This window comes from Marmota flaviventris, chromosome 9, assembly GCF_047511675.1.
Source record: "Marmota flaviventris isolate mMarFla1 chromosome 9, mMarFla1.hap1, whole genome shotgun sequence".
In the NCBI taxonomy this organism is placed as follows: Eukaryota; Metazoa; Chordata; class Mammalia; order Rodentia; family Sciuridae; genus Marmota; species Marmota flaviventris.
Genome location: NC_092506.1, coordinates 22,383,109 through 22,403,761, shown reverse-complemented (window position 1 = coordinate 22,403,761; position 20,653 = coordinate 22,383,109). Strand labels below are relative to the sequence as shown.

Genomic DNA, 20,653 nt, shown 5'->3' with positions numbered 1-20,653 from the left:
AGGCCCAGGTTTAAGTTAGATAACCGGCTCTGTTACTGGCTAGCATGTGACTGTGGTAAATTGTTTACTCTTTTTTGAGCCTCAGTTGTCCCATCTGTATAATAGAAATGGTTGACATGTTTAATAAATGCTTATCACACGGTTACTGCTAGGCAACCTGCCAGGTGCTTGGGCCATGCTGGTGAGTGGAGCAGGCAGCTTCCCTCCTCATGGACTAGCCCAGTGAGCAGAAATGGGTTAGATTTTAATTAATTTACACAAGCATAACTCTACTCAAAGTCCTCCCTTCCCCTGTCACCGTGACTGATCTGTGAGCACGGCCCCGCCCTTCTCACCAGCTCTCCCCTGTCCGCATACCTTGCCAGCTTCTGCAGGGGTCCTGGAGGTCTCCCTGCTCCTGAGCTTGCTTCCTGTAGTTTGTTCTGACACCGTGGACCGCACAGTCCTGTGGGAGCATAATCACACTTGCCAGGCCTTTGCTTAACACCTCCTGGTGGTTTCCATTTGACAGTACCCTGTCCTTATTTGCTTTGCTGACAGTACCCTGTCCTTATTTGCTTTGCTGTGACCTCCCTCTTGTCTCTCCTTGGCTCCTGGTGTTCTCCATCCTGTTTACTCTGCTCCGGCCGTAGCAGCTTGCTTGCTTGCTGTTCTGGGAACATAACTGACGTGCTGCTTCCTGCTTAGTCCTGCCTGAAGCATTCTTCCCTTGGCATTCCCGTGGCCTGCTTACCACCTCTCCTTCCTTGACTGATTTGTCCCGTTGTGTTCCCAGTGTCCAGCACACAGTAGGTCCTCTATAAATAAATGCTGAATAAGTGAGTGGATTTTCATAGACAGCTTAAGGGGGAAGGCAATACAGTTAATGCAGGGAGCACAAAGGAGAGTGGAAAGTAGTGTGCCTGGGAGGTGGGATTCACATGCACAAGCCCCATGGTAGGGCAGAGTGTGGTGTGAAGTGACTGAGAGAATACCAGTGTGACCGGGGCCCACGGTGGGGTGGAGGGAGGAATGAGAGCTGCTGAGAGCTCCCCGGAGAAGGCTGGTCAGGAGGAGGGATGGGGAGAGGACCTCCCTGTCCGGATGTGGCTGAAGCAGGCTCGGGTGTTGTTTCTGCTCATACGAATGAAACAAGACTTTCTGTAAGAGAGCTTTCTGTGGAGGGTGATATGTGCACACTTCTTCTCTGTTGTGTCCAGAGCGTCTGTGGTGGTTCCCGAAGAAAAGATGTCAGACGTGTACAGCATTCTGCAGAGCATCCCACAAAGACAGATTGAGGAAATGCAGAGACAGGTGAGAGGCCAAGGCCAACAGCCCCGTGGGGAGGTGGCAGGGTGGGGATGACATGCTGGACGCGGTTCTTGGACACAGGGACAGCAGTCAAATGCCAGAGTGGGGTTTGTCTCTTCCCTGTGTCAGCTCACCAAACGTAAATGATAGGAGAGCAGGGCCGGGCGAGTTGCGTCAAGTAAGGTTCAAAATGGTAACTGTCTGGGATGTTCAGGCTTCACTAGGGGAAGCCTGTTGTGGTTCAGGGACGCCAAGTCGAAGCCTGCGGGAAGAAGGTTCACAGTCACAGCAGGTGATGCTGCTCATGACTGAGACAGGGAGTCTGGCCGCCAGTGCTTCTGCGTGGCTGTGACGTGACGGTGGTGCTGTGTACACGACCTCGCTTCCTGGGTCAGCGGCCTTGGTGACAACGCTCCCTCCTGCCTGGTGGAGCATTCACCCTTCTCCGCCTTTCTCTCCAGACTTTTCCTTGGGCGGCTCTGACTGCCTCAAGGATTCCTCTGGGCTGCCCGGTGAGTCCTCCTGGTCTTTCCTTCTCTTGGAGTAAATCTCACTGGGATTAGAAATTTAAAAGTCTATCCTCAAATTGGTAATATATTTGTTTTTTTCTGTTTCCTTTTTTTTTTTTTTTTAAAAAAAAAAACATCTAATTTGTTTTATATCTTTATTTATTTTTATGTGGTGCTGAGGATCGAACCCAGTGCCTCACATGTGCGAGGCCGGCGCTGTACCACTGAGCTACAGCCCCAGCTCTGTTTCCTTTTTTAAAAATAGATTTTTAAAACCTTTTTATTGTTGTCACATCTCTGCAGGAGATGGGCAGGGCAAGAGCCCGGAGCGCTCTGGGCACGCATCCTTGGGTTCAGCTTGGCTCCCCCATCCCCTTGTTCAGCTTGGCTCCACTCCCTTGGGTGCCTGCAGTTACCCTGGCCAGAAAAGGGGCCTCAGGCTTCTTTCTGAGTGAGGGGGACAGTCACCTGCTGTGCCCTGAGGAGGCTCTGGGTTACGGTGCTGCACTGTTGGCAGGCTCCCCTGCCCCCCTGGGCCTGGGTGTTGGTGACCACTCCTCCCTCCCTCAGCTCCCACTCTTGTTGCTTTGGTCTCATCTCCCATTCTTTTACATAGGGCCACACAGCATGGAGGGAGAATGTAGTGGAACAAATCCGCTCATTTGATGGCTGGGAAGCCGGAGGTGCGGAGAGGGAGGGTGGGGGGGAAGGGACCAGGTCCCTTTTATAGTACACCCAACAACCTGGAGACCTCTCACTAGGATCTGCCTCTTAAAGGTCCCACCACCCCTAGTACCACCATCTGGGAGTCGAGCCCTCTATACACGGGCCCTGGGACATTATCCAAAGTACAGAAATACCAAACTTCCTATCACACAGCAATTAAGTCTGTAGGTTCTTAGATTGTCTGTGTTGAATGCCAGCTCTGCTGGATGCACGCTGTGTGCTCTTGGGCAAGGATCTACCTACTCTGAGCCTCAGAAACCTCATCTGTGAAACATTTTGGCATTTTTTTTTTTTTTTTTTTTTTTGTACCAAGGATTGAACTCAGAGAAGACACTTGGGCATTGAGCCACATCCCCAGACCTATTTTATATTTTATGTAGACGTAGGATCTCACTGAGTTGCTTAGGGCCTTACTGAGGTGCTGAGGCTGGTTTGAACTCTCAGTCCTCCTGCCTCAGCGTCCTAAGCCTCTTGGATTACTGGTGATGCCACTGTGCGCAGCCTACATGTTGGCATGATTGGATTGGAAAACAAATCAGAAGTTGATGAGCTTCCCTGCTGGCTGTGTCACAGTGTGCTCATGTTTACTTTAAGTTTTTGGGCTTCCCCCTGTTGCTTAACTACTGACCTCATTAGGATTATAAAATCACTTTTGAGATCTCTAGATTTTTATTCTGAACCTGTGGTTCTTAAAACTGATGTAGAGGAGAAGCATCAGGTATTTGTACTCCTTGTGTTACGTTTTGTGGCATCTGTATTTATGAACAACACTAATTATAGAATCACATGCTGAATCATATTCCATAAGAAGAAACTGGGGAGGTAAAATTGAGCAGTTCCTATACACTTACCTCTCTTCCCCACCACCCTACCAGTCCTTCTGGTTGAGAAAGAGTCATTGATTTTCAGACCAGCTCACTGAATACAGTTGTTCTGCAGGAACTAGGGGCCTGAGGCCAGCCCCCAGTCATTTCAGTGGTGGGCTCAGAGTCATGAACTGTTGAGATGGAATGAATGCAATCATTAAAAACAGGGTGCTGTACGCTCTGTGGGTTCCAAGAGACACACTTGGAGTCAGAGGACTTGGGCTCTGTCCCTATTAATTGCATGATCATGGTAAGTCACCCATGCTGCTAGGCTCTCATTTTCTTATTTATGAAATGAAGGGCTTGGCTAAATTATCCCTCATGTTCCTTGGAGCTATTTAAGAACTCCACGAAACTCCTGTCCCAGCAAGACCGTTGCTCTCCCTGACAATGAACAGCTCAGTAGTCATCTCTTCTCCCCCAAACACGTCTGTTAACAAGGGGTAGTTACTTCTCTGGTGGCGGACACCCTGAGTTATGCCATGTTACACAGGAGGGCTTCCCGGGCCCTCTTTCCTGGTGCTGCTATCTGACTGTCCACAGTTCTCTATTGGTGCCCTGTTGGTTTGCTTCTCTTTCTCTAGTATTCTGTGAACCCTTCCAACCCTACATTCCTAGACTGCAGTGATAGCAGCTAGCTGTGAGATGATCTGGTTGAAGTAATTCCCAGTTAGGTATCAAGGATGACTGGGTTCAAGTGCTTCTAGATACCAATAACATCTTCCCCTCTCCCAAGCTGTGACAGCTAAAAATGTCTCTAGACATTGCCAGAAGTCCCCCTTGGGGTGAGGGGAACAAAATTCCTTTAATTGAAAAACCACTATACTATCGATAATGTGTCATCTGTAAGATCAGAGAGTGCGTTAGTCAGCTTTGTGTCACTGCAGTGGAGTGCCTGAGCAATTAACTTATCAAGAGAAAGGGCTTATTTAGCTCACGGTTTGGAGGTTCAGATCCAAGATCTGGCAGCTACCTGGTGTGGCCTCTGATGAGGGCAGTAGATGGCAATGGCAGAAGCACTTGGAGTGAGTGGTCACTCCACTAGTCAGGAAGCAGAGAAAGAGAGGATGGGTCAGGGTCTATGAGCCCCTTTGAGGGCACACTCCCAGTGATTTCCCTCCCATGAGGCTCCGCAGCATCTCCCGTGCTGCCTGCCCTGAGAACTTTCCCTACGGACCTTTAGGGGACTACAGCAAAGAGAGTGAAGGTTCTTTTTGTTCTGTAACAAAATATGCTGTTTCTAAACTATGCTTGTCATTTTGCCTTCTGTTTTCCTTCCATCTGTTTAACTTGACCTTGGCAGGAGTAAGTAAAAAAATAGTCTCCACCTGATTCTGAAAAACTGCTGCATCTTAGTGAGTTCTCTTAAGGAAGGGCAGATTTGGGCCGTCTTGTAAGACAGGCATGAACCTTTTGGGGCACCTGAGGCTGATAGCTTAATGCTCCTAGGTGATTGCCAGAATGAACTGAGGCTGAGGAAGCAGGCCCTAAGGGAGCTGCATGGACAGCTGTCACCAGCAGAGGTCTCCATTCACTTTCAGGTGACTCATTTCAGTGTTTGAGTCTTTCCAAGAAGTCCCAAATGCCCTGAGCTGCTATTCTTCATAGGAGTATCAACCTCTTTGCTGCTCAGTGAAGAAGAAACAGTGCTCAGCTTAGGGGTTTGTACTCCCTGGATGAGAGAGAGAATGAGTTTCTGAATTGATCCAGAATTGTGGGGTGGGATCTTGGTGAGAAAGGTGTTGCAGCAACAGTCTGCACCTTCAAGTTTGGGGTCAGAAAGGCTGCAGTTGCCTGGTGGATACATGGCCCAGGTCCTTACTGAGCTGGGGAGTTCGGTTGTTAAGGGAGAAGAACATTCTTCCTGACAAGGAAAAGAGTTAAATTTCCTCTTGACCTTAGCTGTGGTTGTGCAGCTCCCTGAGGTTAAACGTGAGGCTGGAGCTGCGAGCTCAGCGAGTGCTGTAGTTAGGTGAGCAGGTTTGGAGGAAAGGGCAACAGAGAAGAGTGTGTCTGGGAAACACTCCTGCAGGCCACCAGCCAGCAGTGTCCACACACAGGCACTGGACAGCCTTGGGGGGCTCACGAGGGTTTTGGGGTGAGTTAAATAGTTCCTTAAATCATTAGAGGATAGTAGTTATAACAATGTGAAGCTGAATTATTGGTTGCCCTTTATGAGCTAACTGGCTAGCCTAGCCAATTGATTTTTTGAAGGCCTAGGTGTTGTTTTCATGGGGAGTATGGATGATGGTAAGGAATCTGTATTCCACCCACAATGAGGACTAGTCATCTGGAAGATATGGTACGCGTTCAGAGAAGGTTGACAGGATGACATGAGCTTTCTGCAGCATGTCAGGGGCTGAAGTGGGAGGAGGAGTCAGCTAACATCAGGACAGATGGACTGGAAGTAGCATCTGAGCAGGCTTAGGATGAGGCACTTTCTTACTCTGGAAGGCAGGAGGAGGTGTGCAAATAAACATTTCTCTGTAGTCAAATGGCACGTACTTATCCCAGGCCCCTTGATCTGCCAGAAAAGGCAGACAAGCGAGGGTCTTGGCAGGCTGGAGGGACTCGGGCTTTATAGTTAGGAATGTCTGTGAGGTGGGAGGGAGGTGTAAGTGGATCCCCAGTTTATCTGTTGAGCAGAGTTTCCAAACATTCTTTTATTGGTCAGTGGCTCCACCAGCAGTGACCTCTCCCCTCAGCCACACTAGGAGGTGGAAGTCAGGAGCCTGCCTTGCCTTTGAACTCTTCTTTGTACTCAATTGGCTGGGAGCCTTTGAGGTGGCAGAAACATTCAGCATCTTCTCTCCTCTCCAGCCTTCACACACGGGTAAGTTAAAAGGCCAGTTTCCCTTCAGCCTGTGACCCTGCCCTATCCCGCAGACCTTCAGGTTTTCCTGCTAAGTGTACCAGCTATTTGTGCTGCAGAGATACCGTGGACTGCTTAGGAAAAAGTCAAAACACTCTTTTTAACAAAATAAATCCAGGTGTGTGGAGTCTTCCCTACCAATGCCTCTCCCATAAGTGAGCTCTAGCTGTGATCTGGGCACCACATGCGGGTGCTTTGTTTTTAGAAGAGCCCTTACCTGGGGGCTCCCATTTTATCTTATTTACACACAATCTTAACGCATTGGATTATGATATTTGGTTTCCAGAGTCATCATAGTTTAGAAGCCACAAATCTGAAGGGGGAAAAAAAGGGGGACTATAAGCTAGGGTCTCTGCGATGCCAGTCTGGCAGCCTCCTGACGGAAGCACAGGCAGTTTCTCAGGGTTTACTGTGTCCTGGGCGTATCGTCAGAAGATGGCAGAATCCCTGGATTCATAGGAGTGCACGTTTGTTTGGTTTTCATAGTTTGGCTTCTGACCTCCAAACAAGCCTTGCCATCAATCTGAACATTGAAGTCTCTATTTATTCCTCCCACAGTTGTTGCTAATGGGCATCCTAATCTTTTAGCTAAGGTTTAATTTTGTTTAGCATATATATTTTTTAAATGTTGGATCTTATATAATGTGCTTTGTAAAATTTTCAGTATAGACTGTTGAAGATTTTTTTTTAATTTTTTTTTCAAGTTGTCAATGGGTCTTTATTTATACATATGTGGTGCTGAGAATTGAACCTTGTGCTTCACACATGCCAGGCAAGTGCTCTACCACTGAGCTACAACCCCAGCCCTGAAGTTTTTCTTTTTAAGAAGTGTTCTATGATTCGCTTCAAGGTATAAACCCTCCCGTGTCTGGAAACCTTGGCAGCCTAGACCCTGTATTGTCTGCAGGTTCCGGTGCTGTGGGCTCAACTATCCTGTCCCTGACAGTTACACAGCAGTCTGTGTTCATTTCTCCTTCATTCCCCACCCCCAACACAAGTGTAGTTTACAGAGCAGACTTTCAACAGAAGAGTGAGATAGGCCGTTAGAAGAGTAATCGGAATTTTTTATGTGAAGACACTGAGGATAAAGAGACTTGAAGTAATCCTCCCAGGACCACACGCATGTGAGGACAGGCGGGAAGACACCCCGCTCTGCTGCCCACAGCTGTTTAGACCGCAGCGGAGCTGGACCTGGACTGCGGGTGAGGTTGGGCTGAACTCCCAATAATTCAAGCCGACTGCTTATTGACTAGTCTTCTCCCAAAAGCGGTTGCTTGAGACAGTTAAGGCTGGACACATCTCTGGAAATATATTCCGGGGAATGTGGGAAAGGTTTCACTTCTAATTTCTAGGATTATAATGTCTGTCATTCATCCCGCCCAGCTATGAAATCGAGAATTTTTTTTTAATATACATAAACTAGATTCTCAGGGCCTTAAAAAAATGCCAACGATTCCTTTCCAGCCCCTATGTGCCACTCCAAGCTGTGTTTCCCAGTCTCTTTCATCAGGCTGGGGTGTAGCTCAGTGGTAGCGCGTGTGCTTACCATGCCCGAGGCTGGGGTCAGCCCTGGTTTGCAAAAAAAAAAAAAAAAGTAGAGCTACTGCATTTCTTCTCCCTTAAACAGAGCTGGCCAACCAATCCCTGGAGTCCTTCTTGTAAAGTGAACAGGCACTGTGGTTCCCACACAGAGCAAGGCCCTTTGGCCCCTGAGAGAGCCTAGGTGGATGGAACCATTTCTGGTGTCTCTCAGATTTCCTACGGTTCTTTTCGGTAGCACTGAGAACCGTGTGTTTGGATTTTCCTGTGTGTATTATTTGGAACTCTTAAGGAAGAGCATTTTCATGTCTGTATGAGTTTAACTTTCTTTTTTCCAACTTTGGTATTAAGAACCTTGTTGGAAAAAGACTTTTACCAAGTATCTGATGGGAAGCCAAGAAAAGCATTTTAATAGAACTGTCTCAAATTTATAGTGCACTGGGGCCCGTAAATAAATTTTCCTGTCTTTAAGGTTTGGACTGATTTGCAGTTGTTTTGTATAGCTTCTGAGATTTAAATCCTCACAGTCCAGATGGAGAGACCATAGAGCTGCCCTCCCTGGCAGCCTGGGTAGATCTTGTCTGTGGCAAATAGAAGGAAGTAGTGCGTGGGACTCCGTCTCTACTGGGTGGCTTTTCTTGCTGTAACACCATTTTCAGTTGATCTGGTAACTTTTCCTAGAACAGCTCAACTTAAGCATTCTCTAAATTTACAAGAACGAGGATCCTTAATTTCATACTGCAAAGAAATCAAATAAATATGTTTTAAGCATCTGTTTTGTTCATAATATTGTGTTGGCATATTGAGGAGATTAAAAGAACCCCAGGCGTGGATCCTGTCTTTAGAAAGGCCTGCAGGTCACAGGTGAGAGGGCGTTCGGCAGGGTGCAGATGACGAGTCCAGGAGTGCTGCGTGCTCAACTGTGCTGAGGGGTGTTAGGAGCGACCCCTGGATGAGGGGAGTCAGGAGGTCAGGGAGTCTTGAGGACTGAGTAGTCTGTGGGAGGAAGGGAGGCTGATCTCTGAGGCTGCTGGCCTCCACCTGAGGACACTTCTGTGGCAGAGGTGAGTGGGTAAGAGGTGCTGGGTGGGGCAGACCTGGTATGGGGAGGACTGAGAATAACAGCAATAGGGAACTTTTAGAGAATTGGAAAGAAGTGAAGTAGCAAGTGGAGAAAAATGAAAAGATGTGTGAAGAAAGTAGGGAGGCTGTGTAATAGAAGAGATTTAGAAAAAAAGAAATCAAACCTTAGAAATTATGCAACCCATCCCTCCTTTATCACAAATGACCAGAAAACCCTAGAGTCCCAGAGGTGTTGAGGACACATCGATCGCTAGGGCCGAGGCTGAGCTGGAACCTTGTCCTCCTGGTTCCAAGTCTAGTGGTTTTTTTGGTGGGTGAGGGGCATGGTGTACTGTCGGGTCTTCCACACTCCAGGTAATGATTCATTGATAGACCATGAGGGCAATTCAGTGCATCATGACTGGTGTTTTACTATCATGATAGGAAAACTGTCAGAAAGCAGTTTTACATAGTTAAGGGTAAGTATTTCCTGAAACCTTTGTTTCAGGTTGAGTTGTCATAGAAAATGTATTTGTGTGTTTCTAACTGTGAGTCTCAGTCCAAAAAGTTGAGAAGGATGGTAGTAGAAGGCATGTGGGCCTTCGAGTTGGAGAGGCCTGAATTGGTCTCCGCCATCTGTTTGCCAGCTTTATCAGTAGGGCAAGCTTTCCCAGGTTCCAGTTTTCCCATCTAAACTCGTTGATTGGGCTGGTCCCTGGTCCAGGCCGGCAGGCAGGCATTTGGGAGAGCTCCCTGGGTCTGCATTTGAATTTTGGAGGAAGGCTCCTAGTAAGGAGTGTGGTCTTGAGGAACCACAGCAAGTTACCGACACTGATGTTTTATGTATTTGCTTTTGGGCTTGGAAACTTGAAACGAAATTTTGTCCTGTGAATTGGGGCGTTCTTTTTACATCTTGGCGTGGAAGGCGGTTCACCCCTGTTTTTCTATTAGGATCAGAATGGCTTATGGGGGTGGGGAAATCAGTGATTCCCTAGCTCACCTTTTTGTTTTAATCCAGTGGTACATTAGGATAAGGTATTACTACTCTTTTCCCTCTGTCCAGTGAAAAAAATTTTATCCTGTGTCTTTTTTCCCTTCGTCTAATCTGTTCTTTGCCATATTATGATTTTATTCATCTTTTTTTTGAAATAAAAAATTAGAAACAAAATGAACTTGTAGAGGAAAATTAAAAAAAAAAGAGTTGATATCTGGTTGATGAACAGCTGAAGACCTAGAATCTAGTGAGCATGAACTATAAATAAGGGGATATTTTGTGGGGCTCTGAGAGGACTGCTCAGATACCTTAGAAACACAGCTGCTCACAGCCCGTTGGAAGGAGAAGGTTCTGGTGGGATTCTCAGGCTGTACTCTGTGTCTCCCCTTCTCTTCTCTTTGCTACTTCAGCTTCCCTTCCCCCACCCTTTTCTCACCAGCTCCATCCCATATTTAAAGTCCCACCGGAGAGCAGAGAGGAGCCCCAGCCCCCAGATGATTCAGGCCAGGGGCTAAAACACTCCCATAAATCTGTGGCTCATTTTAGTGCCACGTTAAAACAGTGTGAGCGGCTGGTTTCCGTGGCCCCTGCCCTCTTTCTTTATGAGCTTCTTTGGCTCTTCTCTATAAAGAGGCCCTGTGGAGTCATTTGAAAGTTCTTATCAGTTTGCTGACAGCTATATGGGCCTTTCTGCTGAGTTCAGGAGCTCAGGCGGGTGTGTGAAACTTCTGATATTAAAATTGAAGAAAAATGCCAGGCAGAAGGGACCTGGTGGTGGAGAGCAGTCTGGAGGGGAAAGTCTAGCCAGGTAATTAACCTCTGTGGGTCCTGACCCTGCCGGCAGTGTTGGCAGGGCTAGCAGTCAGGGCTGGCCAGAGAGGGTTTCCATGGGCTTTGGTTCCCGTCCCACTATCAGAAAGTGCCACTCCCCTGAGGTCTGTGCTTCTGGGCCTCTGCGTGTGAGGTTGGCAACCCCAGGGGGTTAGGGTGGCCAGGTTGGCAGTCTCATTGGCTAGATCTCTGGAGGCAGGTTCTTGCCAGCTCCGGCCTGTCTGTGTCCACAGCGCCGCTCTTGTTGGATTTTAAGGGACTCATGCCGTCTGCCATGCTGCCCCTTTTAAAGCGGATTGGTAATCCTCCCCGGGTGCTTCCTGGAGACCGAGTCCCCTGCAAAGGTCATCCTGCCGTGCTGGGCCTCCTGCCTTCTCCCTGCCAGGGAAGGGGCTGGAGGCCGCCCGTCCCTCTCCCCTGCCACTTACTTTCTTAGCTGGAAAACTTTTGCAGCGGCAGCTGAGGGAAGGAAAAACCATTACCTGGACTGTGGCCAGCGGTTTGATGGGAGCTTCAAAATCTTTGGCATCTCCTGCCCAGAATGTTTTTCCAGGCATTTCACAAAGATCATCCTTACTTTCCACCTTCCAGCTCTCCAGCCTCGATTTCCAGAGAGCGAGGGGAGGGCATGTGCCCTTAGAAAGTGCTTGGTGTCTTCCTGCTCCTCTTCTGACTAGCTTTAGAAAGGGGTTGGTAGTGATAAGCAAAGTCCTATGGACTTTTTTTTTTTTTTTAAACTACTCCCATTCCTTTTTGGCATAAATATGTTATTTTTCCCTTTTCAAGTAGTTTTGGAAGTGAGCAATTTTCCAAGTGTGTTCAATTTAAAACAGTCGTGTAACTTGAGGTTGAGGTAAAAGCAAGGACTTTTGGTAGTATGTTAGTCAAACATAGAACTGTTAATCTAGGATTATCTTTGAGCAATCAAAAAATAATTTTATTACTCACAGCAAACAATAAAAATACTGATTCATTTTATTACTCGCACAGCTCCTGTAGGGAGAGTAATTAGGCACAGAAACCAAATGAGTGGCAAAGCAAAACCAAGTGCCCCAAACTCCAAAGTGGGAGGGTTACTTTTTCATCCTTTCCTGTGATTAAATGGATACCCTGCAGTTAGTTCAGAAGTTTAATTTAGGGCCATGAGCTGGGTGTAATCACAGTATAATTTTAATGTGCTAAATAACTTAGATGTGTGGGAACTTATCGTAAGCGGACAGCCACGGGCATTCTTCAGCACACAACCCTCTCCAGGGGCTAGGGTGGATGGAATGGCCACCATTTCCTTCTTGGACATTGGTTAGAGAACTGTCCCTAATCAGTGGGTTAACCATGGTGGATCCCTTGTAATGACCCTCCAACATGGGGTCTGGCTTCAGGAAATGGCCTCTCTAATAAAGGTGTTAAATATTAATTTTCAGAGGCTGTGGCTGTGGCCTAGCATGTGTGAGGCACTGGGTTTGATTCTTAGCACCACATATAAATAAGTAAATAAAATAAAAATCCATCAACAACTAAAAAAATATTTTTTAAAAATGTTAATTTTCAGTCTGTATAAGAAATGTCTGGCTCTTTGGGGCTCGTGTCCCACAGGGTGAGACTGTTTGCCAAGCAGTTCTGAGAAGCAGGGGTCATTGCAGGAAATGCCTCGTAGGTTTTGTATGCATCACATACCTACTTAGAAAAATATCTAGGTTTACAAAAGAATGACTTATAAACAATCAGTGTTGATATATTTGGTAGAGAATTCACTTTTTTCAAGCTGATTCATGAAATAACCCATTCTGTTTATTTGCATGACTTAGTACGCTGATGCCATGACAGGCTGTGAGTATCAAAATTATTTTTGGCAGGGTGTAATTGTAGTTTGTAACAACAGAGTTCTCTCACTCTCTGCTGCTGGTCTTGGGAATATGACAGCAGTCACATTTGTGTATTTCATTGTCTTCATTTGAGGTCTGTTAATACTGAGTCAGGCCAGATTGCTAGAAATTAGCTCCACGTAACCATTTCTGGCAATAGTTCTCTCTCCTGAACACTCGGAGGCCAGTTTGTTATATTTAAATGTGTACTCACCGCCCTTTCTGATTAAGACTTTAGTAGTAGGAAAACACTTTATCTTTCGGATTCTGTTGCTTTTTATGGGAAGGAGCAAGTGGTGTCTTTTCAAATGTTTGAAGTCTGTGTGTGTGTTGAAGGGATTTTAAGTTTCAGGTTAATTTTTTCAGGCCTTCATGGTCTTAAATACATATCACTTATACTTTAGAAAGACCTTCGAGGTTTTCCTTTTGGTTATAAGTTGCTGATGAAGGTTGGGTGCAGCAGTATGGCACCCTGGCATTTGATGGAAATGAGAAGCCCACAGCTGGTGACACACTGAAGGGGCTGAGGCACATCCTCCGGTGGCCATGTAGAGCGTGGGGAACAGCGGCCAATGGCGCTCCCTTCAGCTTAGAATAGCCTCGAATCTTCCCGACTCTGCCGCGTAACTGCTGGGGGTTTTGTAAGTGACGTGGCTATAAGCACACTCTTTGGAAGGTTTTAGATTGGAAGCTGTAGAAGAGGAAAATTGCCACTGTCTAATCAGCTACTGAAGCGATTTCTGAGATGAGGGGGTGGGCTGGAGTGGGGTCGGGACCTGAGGGACCAACTCTGCATCCCCCTCCCACTCCGCAGGGCTGCCTGTGCTGTGGTTGGGTGTGGCTCTCTGGAGGCCTGGCACAGTGGACCAGCCAGCCCTGCTAAAGGCACATGACATCTTCAGGTGGGAAGAGCAGGCATAGAAAGTGAGCAGCACAGATAGGGCTCAGCTGTCCCCATGTCTAGTCCAGGGAAGTGCTCCGCAACCCTCAGTGAGAGCAGTCCTGGAGGACTCGCGTGCCTCTGGTCCAGTGGAGAAGTGGCACATGGCATTGGAGCCACATGAGTCTCAGATTTATTTTTTTCTGGGAGTGACTGGTGATGGTGGAAGGGCTGCCTGGCAGCCTAACTGCTGATTTAGAATTTCATGACAAAAAAAGAGAAGAAACTGCCAAAAGTGTCTCCTTGCCACACAGGAAGAGGAACTGAGTTGAGAACCTCGCCCCGACCTGGCTGTCACCATGGTAGCTTAGGGGACGAAGAGAGCTTTCGGGTTCTGCCCTGAGTTCCTTCTGGTGTTGGTGTGCGTCTGTTTTCGGTAGAAGGGACAGGCCTTTCAAGTGGGCCTGGTTGGAGTAAGGCTTGTTTTATATTCGCCTTTTCTAATCAAACAGTCGCATGCTTGCTTTCTCCTGGTTTTAGCATAGCAAACATGGGAAGTCTCACCCCAGGCAGATTCCTTTACGGTTGGTGGACCCAAGTGGTGCTCTTATTTATTTGTTTTTGATGACACATCTTGATTAAAGGTTTCCAATCCACATTTCAGCTCTTCCATGGAAGCAGCCGGCAGAGAGAGCTGGTCATTTGCTAATCCCTTGAGAGGCTCCCTGATCTGGCCTAGGGAACAGTGGTATTTGGAGGTGGGATGACTCAGAAAACTGGGCACCGTGGAATGAGTCTCTGGTCTCTTTGCCGAGAAGGTTGGCCAAACAAATTTTATTGGTCAGTGGCTCCTGCTTTAGTAACCTTTCACCCCGTGGCTCTTGGAGGTGCGAGCAGAGGCCTCCTTGCCTTTGAACTCCTCACAGCTCCCGCCTCCTCAAAGGCTCCCAGGCAGGGGCTTGTGTTTTGCTTGGGACCTCGCCTCCCAGCAGGGTCTCAGTGGTTGGGAAAACTGATCCACCCTGAGAACACTGACATATTTGAAGGTGATACCCCTGAGACTTGCAACCTATGGCTTTCTATTTCAGGAGCTGTCTGTCACATGTCAAGAAACATGACTCAGGCTTCCCCGTTTTCCTCTCTGCCCTTCTTGTCTCCCCTAGGATGGGAGGTCACAGCACTGGGGCGTTTCCTGAGCATTCACAGCGCCCTCTTTTACCTCTCGTCCTTTCACCCTTCTTCTGACCTGCCCCAGGTGCCATTTATCTTAAAAGATTTTTTTTAAGAGGGTAAAAGCATGCAAGTCCCGAGCCATCTTTTGTGTCTGGGAGCATAATTAATGGTGAGGATGCCCAGGGAAGGTGTTATGGGACGTCCATGTTCAGTCCCACTACCTTCAGATCAGACAGGCCTGGTGTCAGAGAGCCCAGCTGCACTCTGCAGTGCCTCTGTTTCCATTCCAGTGCAGGGAAAACGGGCTCTTACAAGAGGACTTAGAAATAGCGTGGATTACTCTCCCACATCAGCTGGGTTCTTGCCTGAGGAGCAGGAGCCAAAGCTCACCCAGGGACTGTAGACGTTAGATGACTTCAGCATAGCTTCTTTGGCAAGAAATCAACTTCTCATTCTGAAAACATTGACAGAAAATCCCTCTTCTGCTCGTGATGCCTTTAGCTTTGACAAGGAATTAATGAGATCCTTTGCTTTTCTAGAATTCAAATATGATGCTCTTATAGATAGCATGATCTTTGGAAGGAAGGGCTATCTGGCCGGGTCTTTTTCTGCTTCAGAGAAATGGTTAAATATGTTGCAGGTGCCCAGGTATCAAAAGAGCTAGGTCTGATTTTGCCGCTATCTTGTTCCATGTCATATTGTCCTGTGTGTGGTCACGAGCTCACACCTCCCACTTGGCAGGGGCAGGGGATAATTAGTGTTTCTGTCCACTACCCTGCAAGAACTGCAGTGGGCGCTCCCTTGGGAAATCTGGTCAGGCACCTGCTGTTCTCCATCTTACAGAAGGGAAACATAACCTCAGAGGCTGAGTAGGTGGCCTGAGGGATTGGAAAAAGTGGCATGTGATTAAAAAGCATGAAGTTTATTTATGAAGCTCTATTTTTCTTTGTTTAAAGCACCTTTGAAACTATTATAATCATCTGAAATATTTATAAGATGCCTACTTTGGTAAGAGCACTACATTTTTCAGAGTTGTATGAGCTGTGGCCCTGGTTCTCAAGCAGTCTTAAAGGGGGCAAATATAATATTCGTTAATGTCTGTATTTGTTTGCTAGGGCTGCTGTAAAATTAACATCACAAACACCAGAAATATATTTCTCAAGAGATGGCAGCCCAAGTCTAAGATCAAGGTGCTGGTGGGTTGGGTTCTCTGAGGCCTCCTCCTGGCTCCCTGTTGGCTGCCTCCTGCTGCCTCTTCACGTGCTGTCCCTCTGAGCTCATGTACCTTTTTGTGTCTCAATTCCCTTTTCTCATAAGGACATGGATTGCACAGGGGTCACCTTAACAACCTCATTATAACTCAATCACCTCTTTAAAGGTTCTTTCTCCAATACAATCATATTTTAAGTCACTATGGGTTGAAGCTTCAACATTCAACTTTGGACACAGTCCAGCTCATGCTGATGTCTACATCAGGTACAAGTGACAAAGCCAAAGTGGTTGATTAGTGGCACAGTTAAGAAAGGATTGCATCCCTCACTTTGGAGCCTGCTCCTGAAGTGTGTTTTCCTATCCCTCCTCGGCTCCTTACTGGGGAGAAACTGTAGTAATAGTGTAAAGGCCAAAATGGGGACAGGAGCTGGGGAAGAGTCATGGTTAAACATCACACTGTTCATGCAAACACCAAGAACTGGCCTACTGGGCCAAAGTCAGAATTTGTGAGCCCACTCTGCCTGGATGTTACCCATTTAGGTAGCACTTATGTCAAGGTCCCTAATCGTAGCAGGATGGTGAGTCTATTATTAAAAAGTTTGTTAACTTTTACTGGTAAAAGTTCAGGTTTAGGTTTTCTTCTTTTTTTACAGTATCAATGAAATGATTCTTGGAGGTAAGTTTTTTTTTTAATTAAAATTTTGGGATTGTGGCTCAGTGGTAGAGCACTTGCCCAGCATGTGTGAGTCACTGGGTTTGATTCTCAGCACCAAATATAAATAAATAAATAAAATAAAGGCCCAACAACAACTAAAAATATATTTTAGAAAAGTTGACTATTATAGTTTATGTTCTAATTCCAGAAATGGAAGATTGGAGGCATAGTACATATACTAGATTGAGAGTTTTAGGCCTTTTACAAATGGTTGAGAACTTAGAAAGACTTGATAATACAGAAAACCTTATAGTAGAAGTGATTCTTCATTCTTGAGTCTGTGTTGCTCAAGATGGTTGTTTGGCGGAGTGGGCAGGAGAGGAGGACCCCTATCCTGAGGAGACTGCTAATTACCCGGTGACACACTTGCCTTGCCCAGATGCACCAGCTGAATGACCCACCCCAACACATTCTTGCCCATCCCAGCCCTCGGAGTCAGCTGGTGTAGTGGTGAATTATAATAAAAAAGAAATCTTTGGAACAGTGTTATTTAATACTTTTCTTTTTTAGTGTCAGAATTCAGTGCCCCTTGGCCTAGCTAAGTCATGGCCTTTCCTGCCTCATCTGTATCTTTTTTAGAGTGTTGGATTCTACTTGGCTGATAGCCAGGGCACAGTTATTTAAAAGGCTAAGGAGACAGTGGTTTCTAAGTTCCTCTTCTGTGAAACATGTAAATATCCCCTGCTGAAGTGTTGGCTGTCGACCCATTAGTAAAGCTCACTGGCTGCCCTCTCTCAACAAGAAGGCATCGCATGCACTGAGTCCTGAGTTGGGGCATCTGTTTTTTATCGACTGTTTTTTATTTCCCCTCTCATACTCTGCATTGTTTTTTTGGTAGCAAGTTTGTTGACATTATTGGGGCATTTGACATTCTGGTTTTGGACCTGAGAGATGGGAGTTATCTTTAAGGAAGTAGTTTCTTTTATCTGAGTGTAATCCACTACTTTTCAGGTACTGTGGGTTCTCCCTGTCTCCCCTCCAAAGAAAGTCACTTTCAAGGGAATGACTTGTGCTTCACCAGGCTTGGAGAAGGCACGTCAGAACACCAGGGGTGGGCACGAGAGGCAGAGGGGTGACAGTCGGTGTGTCTATCACCCTGTCCTCCTCAAGCTTCTTCGGATGTAACTTGGGTTCTTGGAGTAACAGGTCACTTGCCTTCAAATATCTCAATTTCATCATCTGTTTTTATATTTTTTGGTAAGGACTAGCTCCCACATGCACTAGAATAGCCATGGAAAAGAGACCAAGGGTGAAAGTGGGTATTATGTTGCTTAAATATTGAAGAAACTTCTTGGTTATGGTCATTCTTAGAAGTGTCCTCATTGCCACTCAAGATAGACTTACAGCAGTTCTTTCACCGTGGTGGGTCAGATGTTAAATACCTCTCTTAAATTAGCTCAGAGGACATGGGTTCAGGGCTGGAAGAGAGGCTTCTGGAGCAGCTGAGCTTGTTGGGGTGTTAGGAGTCTGGCTGTCACTGCGTGGACCCTGGGTGAGCTCTGCAGGCTTTGGCACAATATGTGCTTCAGCCCCCGAGTTAACAGGAACAGGGAACCTCCATGCACCTGTCAGTGGCTCAATTTTCTTGTCATAAAGAAGGGATAATTCCCTTGGGTTGTAAGGCTTAAATAAATTAATACAGGCGAAGCACTTAAAATAGTGCCTGCTGTGTAGGAAGTGCCTCCTCTGGTCAGCAGATACTTACTGAACTCCTGCTTTATGCTCGGTATAGCTCTGAGTGCTGGGGTGCACCAGCGAACAAATGGGCAGAGATCTCTGCATGGAACATGCATTTCTTGGGGGAATACATGTAATATGCCAAAGAGCATCACCCATATCTGGGGTCATCGATGTTGGATGCCCATCACCTGTGAGCATAGATCTGCTCTTCTACCCTTTCTCTGGGGCATTTGTCCTGACACTAAGATGTGTGTCTTGGGGATGGTTTATAGGCTGCTTGCCTGTGCCTTCTCTTTCTGTTTTCCCTCTAATTGCAATGTTAGACTGGGAGTGCCCGTCCTGCATTTGCCTCTCTGTCTCGTGTTCTAGTTCTTTCTCTGTTGAGAACTAGGGGTTTAAACTCTTCATAGGAATCAGCCATGTAATCTGCCATCTAAACTTGTAAAGAGCTTGTGAATATGTATTGATGCTTGAAAAAACACCTCGTCTCATTAAAAACTCTTGTGAACTTTGAGCACAGTTGTGCCCTTAGAAATTATTGCCCTGGGTTTCAGCATTTAGGTTTCCCTTGCATTCTGTAATTGTTAAGGAGTATGTGTCGTGGCTCTGCACTGTGGTGGAACTAGCTGCCTGTTAATTCTGTAATCACTGCCCCCACCACTCCAAATATAAATACTGAGCCTGGAGATGAATAGAAGGAATACTTTGCTTCCAAATGGACAACATGTGCTTATATATGGACCTTTGGGGATTTTCCAGGCAGCTCTACTTGAGAATAGGATTTGAGTACTGATCCATGTACTTTATTGTTTTTCTAACCTTTGAGTGACTCATAGTTTGGGATGTAAAGTAAGATCTAGAACGCCTAGAAATTAAGGTACACAGAGGGAAACCATAGTGTGCTTCATATGGGATAGGACTGCTGCTAGTGTTGAGCGTTCTTCAGGAATTCTCTGGAGAATGCTCAGGAGAAGTGGCCTGGATGACAATGTGAAACCCCTTTTATTTCAGCGCCAGGAAGATGGGATTGACCTGGGGGAGGTTAAGAGACACGGTTAACAAAAATGCTAGGGGTGGAGAAATTTAATATAGAGGAGCGAGTTCTGTGTAGCCAACCTAGGGCAAGGGTTGTGAGCAAGCTCTCAAGGTCCTGAGGAGGGCGAGGAGGAAAGGGTCCATTTGTATGCCAGTTTCTGTTTGTTAGTGTTCATGACCTACCTACATGCCAACTGGGTAGAAGCTATTTTTAAAAAGACAGGCTGGGCGCTCTTTGGCACACATCTGTAATCCCATTGGCTCAGGAGGCTGAGGCAGCAGGATCACGAGTTCAAAGCCAGCCTCTGCAGAAGCGAGGCACTAAGCAACTCAGTGGGAACCTGTCGCTAAATAAAATACAAAACAGGGCTGAGGATGGGGCTCAGTGGTCAAGTGTCCCTGAGTTCAGTCCTCAGTACCCCACCCCATGGGGGGAAAAAAAAAAGACAGTATCAGTAACCATCCACTGTGGATTCTAAATTCAAATATATTTTTAGAAGGAAATGTAGGACAAGAAAACTGAGATTAAATTCTAGGAGAAACTAATTCCTAGCAAGAACTACTGGCTGTGTATGGAACCCAGAAGAGGACCTAGTGTTCCCCAAGGTGTGCAGCCTTAGATCTCGCCCTGGGCAGTGACTGCTTGAAAATGGTTTTCAGCTGTTCCCAGGAGCAATAGGGCTTAAAATAGAGTCTCCACTGGTTCGGCCAAGTCTAGTCCTGCTCTGCGGCTACTGGAAAAAACTAGCTATGACATTGAGGGTGGAGTTCTGCCTCCTTAATTCACTCCAATTTTCTGAGACTCCAGGGCCTTGCTCCAGAGGAAAGTTAGTTAGGGTTCCAGTGTGAAGAAGCTGGGAGAACGTGGGAGCTGCCCCCAGCTGGGGTGTTCACAGAGATTTCTTGAATCATTGCCTGTAGGTGGGAGCTGGTAAATTTTGATTGGTGTTATAAACCTGTGGTCAAATTTTGATCTATCTGGAAAGAAAATTTTGTTCCCCAATAAGATAGCGGTAGGGCAGAGAATAGTTACTGACTGTTGTGAAAAATTGTGTCAGATGGAGTAGAAGAGAAGAACCTCAGGATACTTTTTAAGGAGGAAATGAATATTGAAGTACAAATAGAGGTGTTTTTTTTTAAAAAATTAATGCATTTTATTTTTTAGAGCAGCTTTAGGTTCACAACAAAATGCAACAGAAAGTAGAATGTTCCCATACAGCCCCTGGCCCTACAGGTACACAGCCTCCCCCCAGTAACATCCCACACGCCACAGTGATATGTTTCTGACAGCTCGTGCACCAATGTTGGCAGATCATGTCCCCCAAGTCCATAAAGTTCACATCACCCTCTTGGTGCTGTGCATTCTGTGGGTTTGGACGTGTACCTAGTGACGGTCTCCACCAGCAC

General features: G+C 46.5%; 1 protein-coding gene across 2 annotated transcripts in view; it reads left to right on the top strand.

Moving 5' to 3' along the window:
* Ext2 (exostosin glycosyltransferase 2) overlaps positions 1-20,653 on the top strand; it is a 145,314-nt gene that overhangs the window by 29,422 nt on the left and 95,239 nt on the right. For both annotated transcript variants that reach the window (XM_071616288.1, XM_027936441.2), the window contains exon 7: positions 1,200-1,293. In XM_071616288.1, coding sequence (XP_071472389.1) covers positions 1,200-1,293 — 94 coding nt within the window. The remainder of the gene's footprint in view (positions 1-1,199; positions 1,294-20,653) is intronic.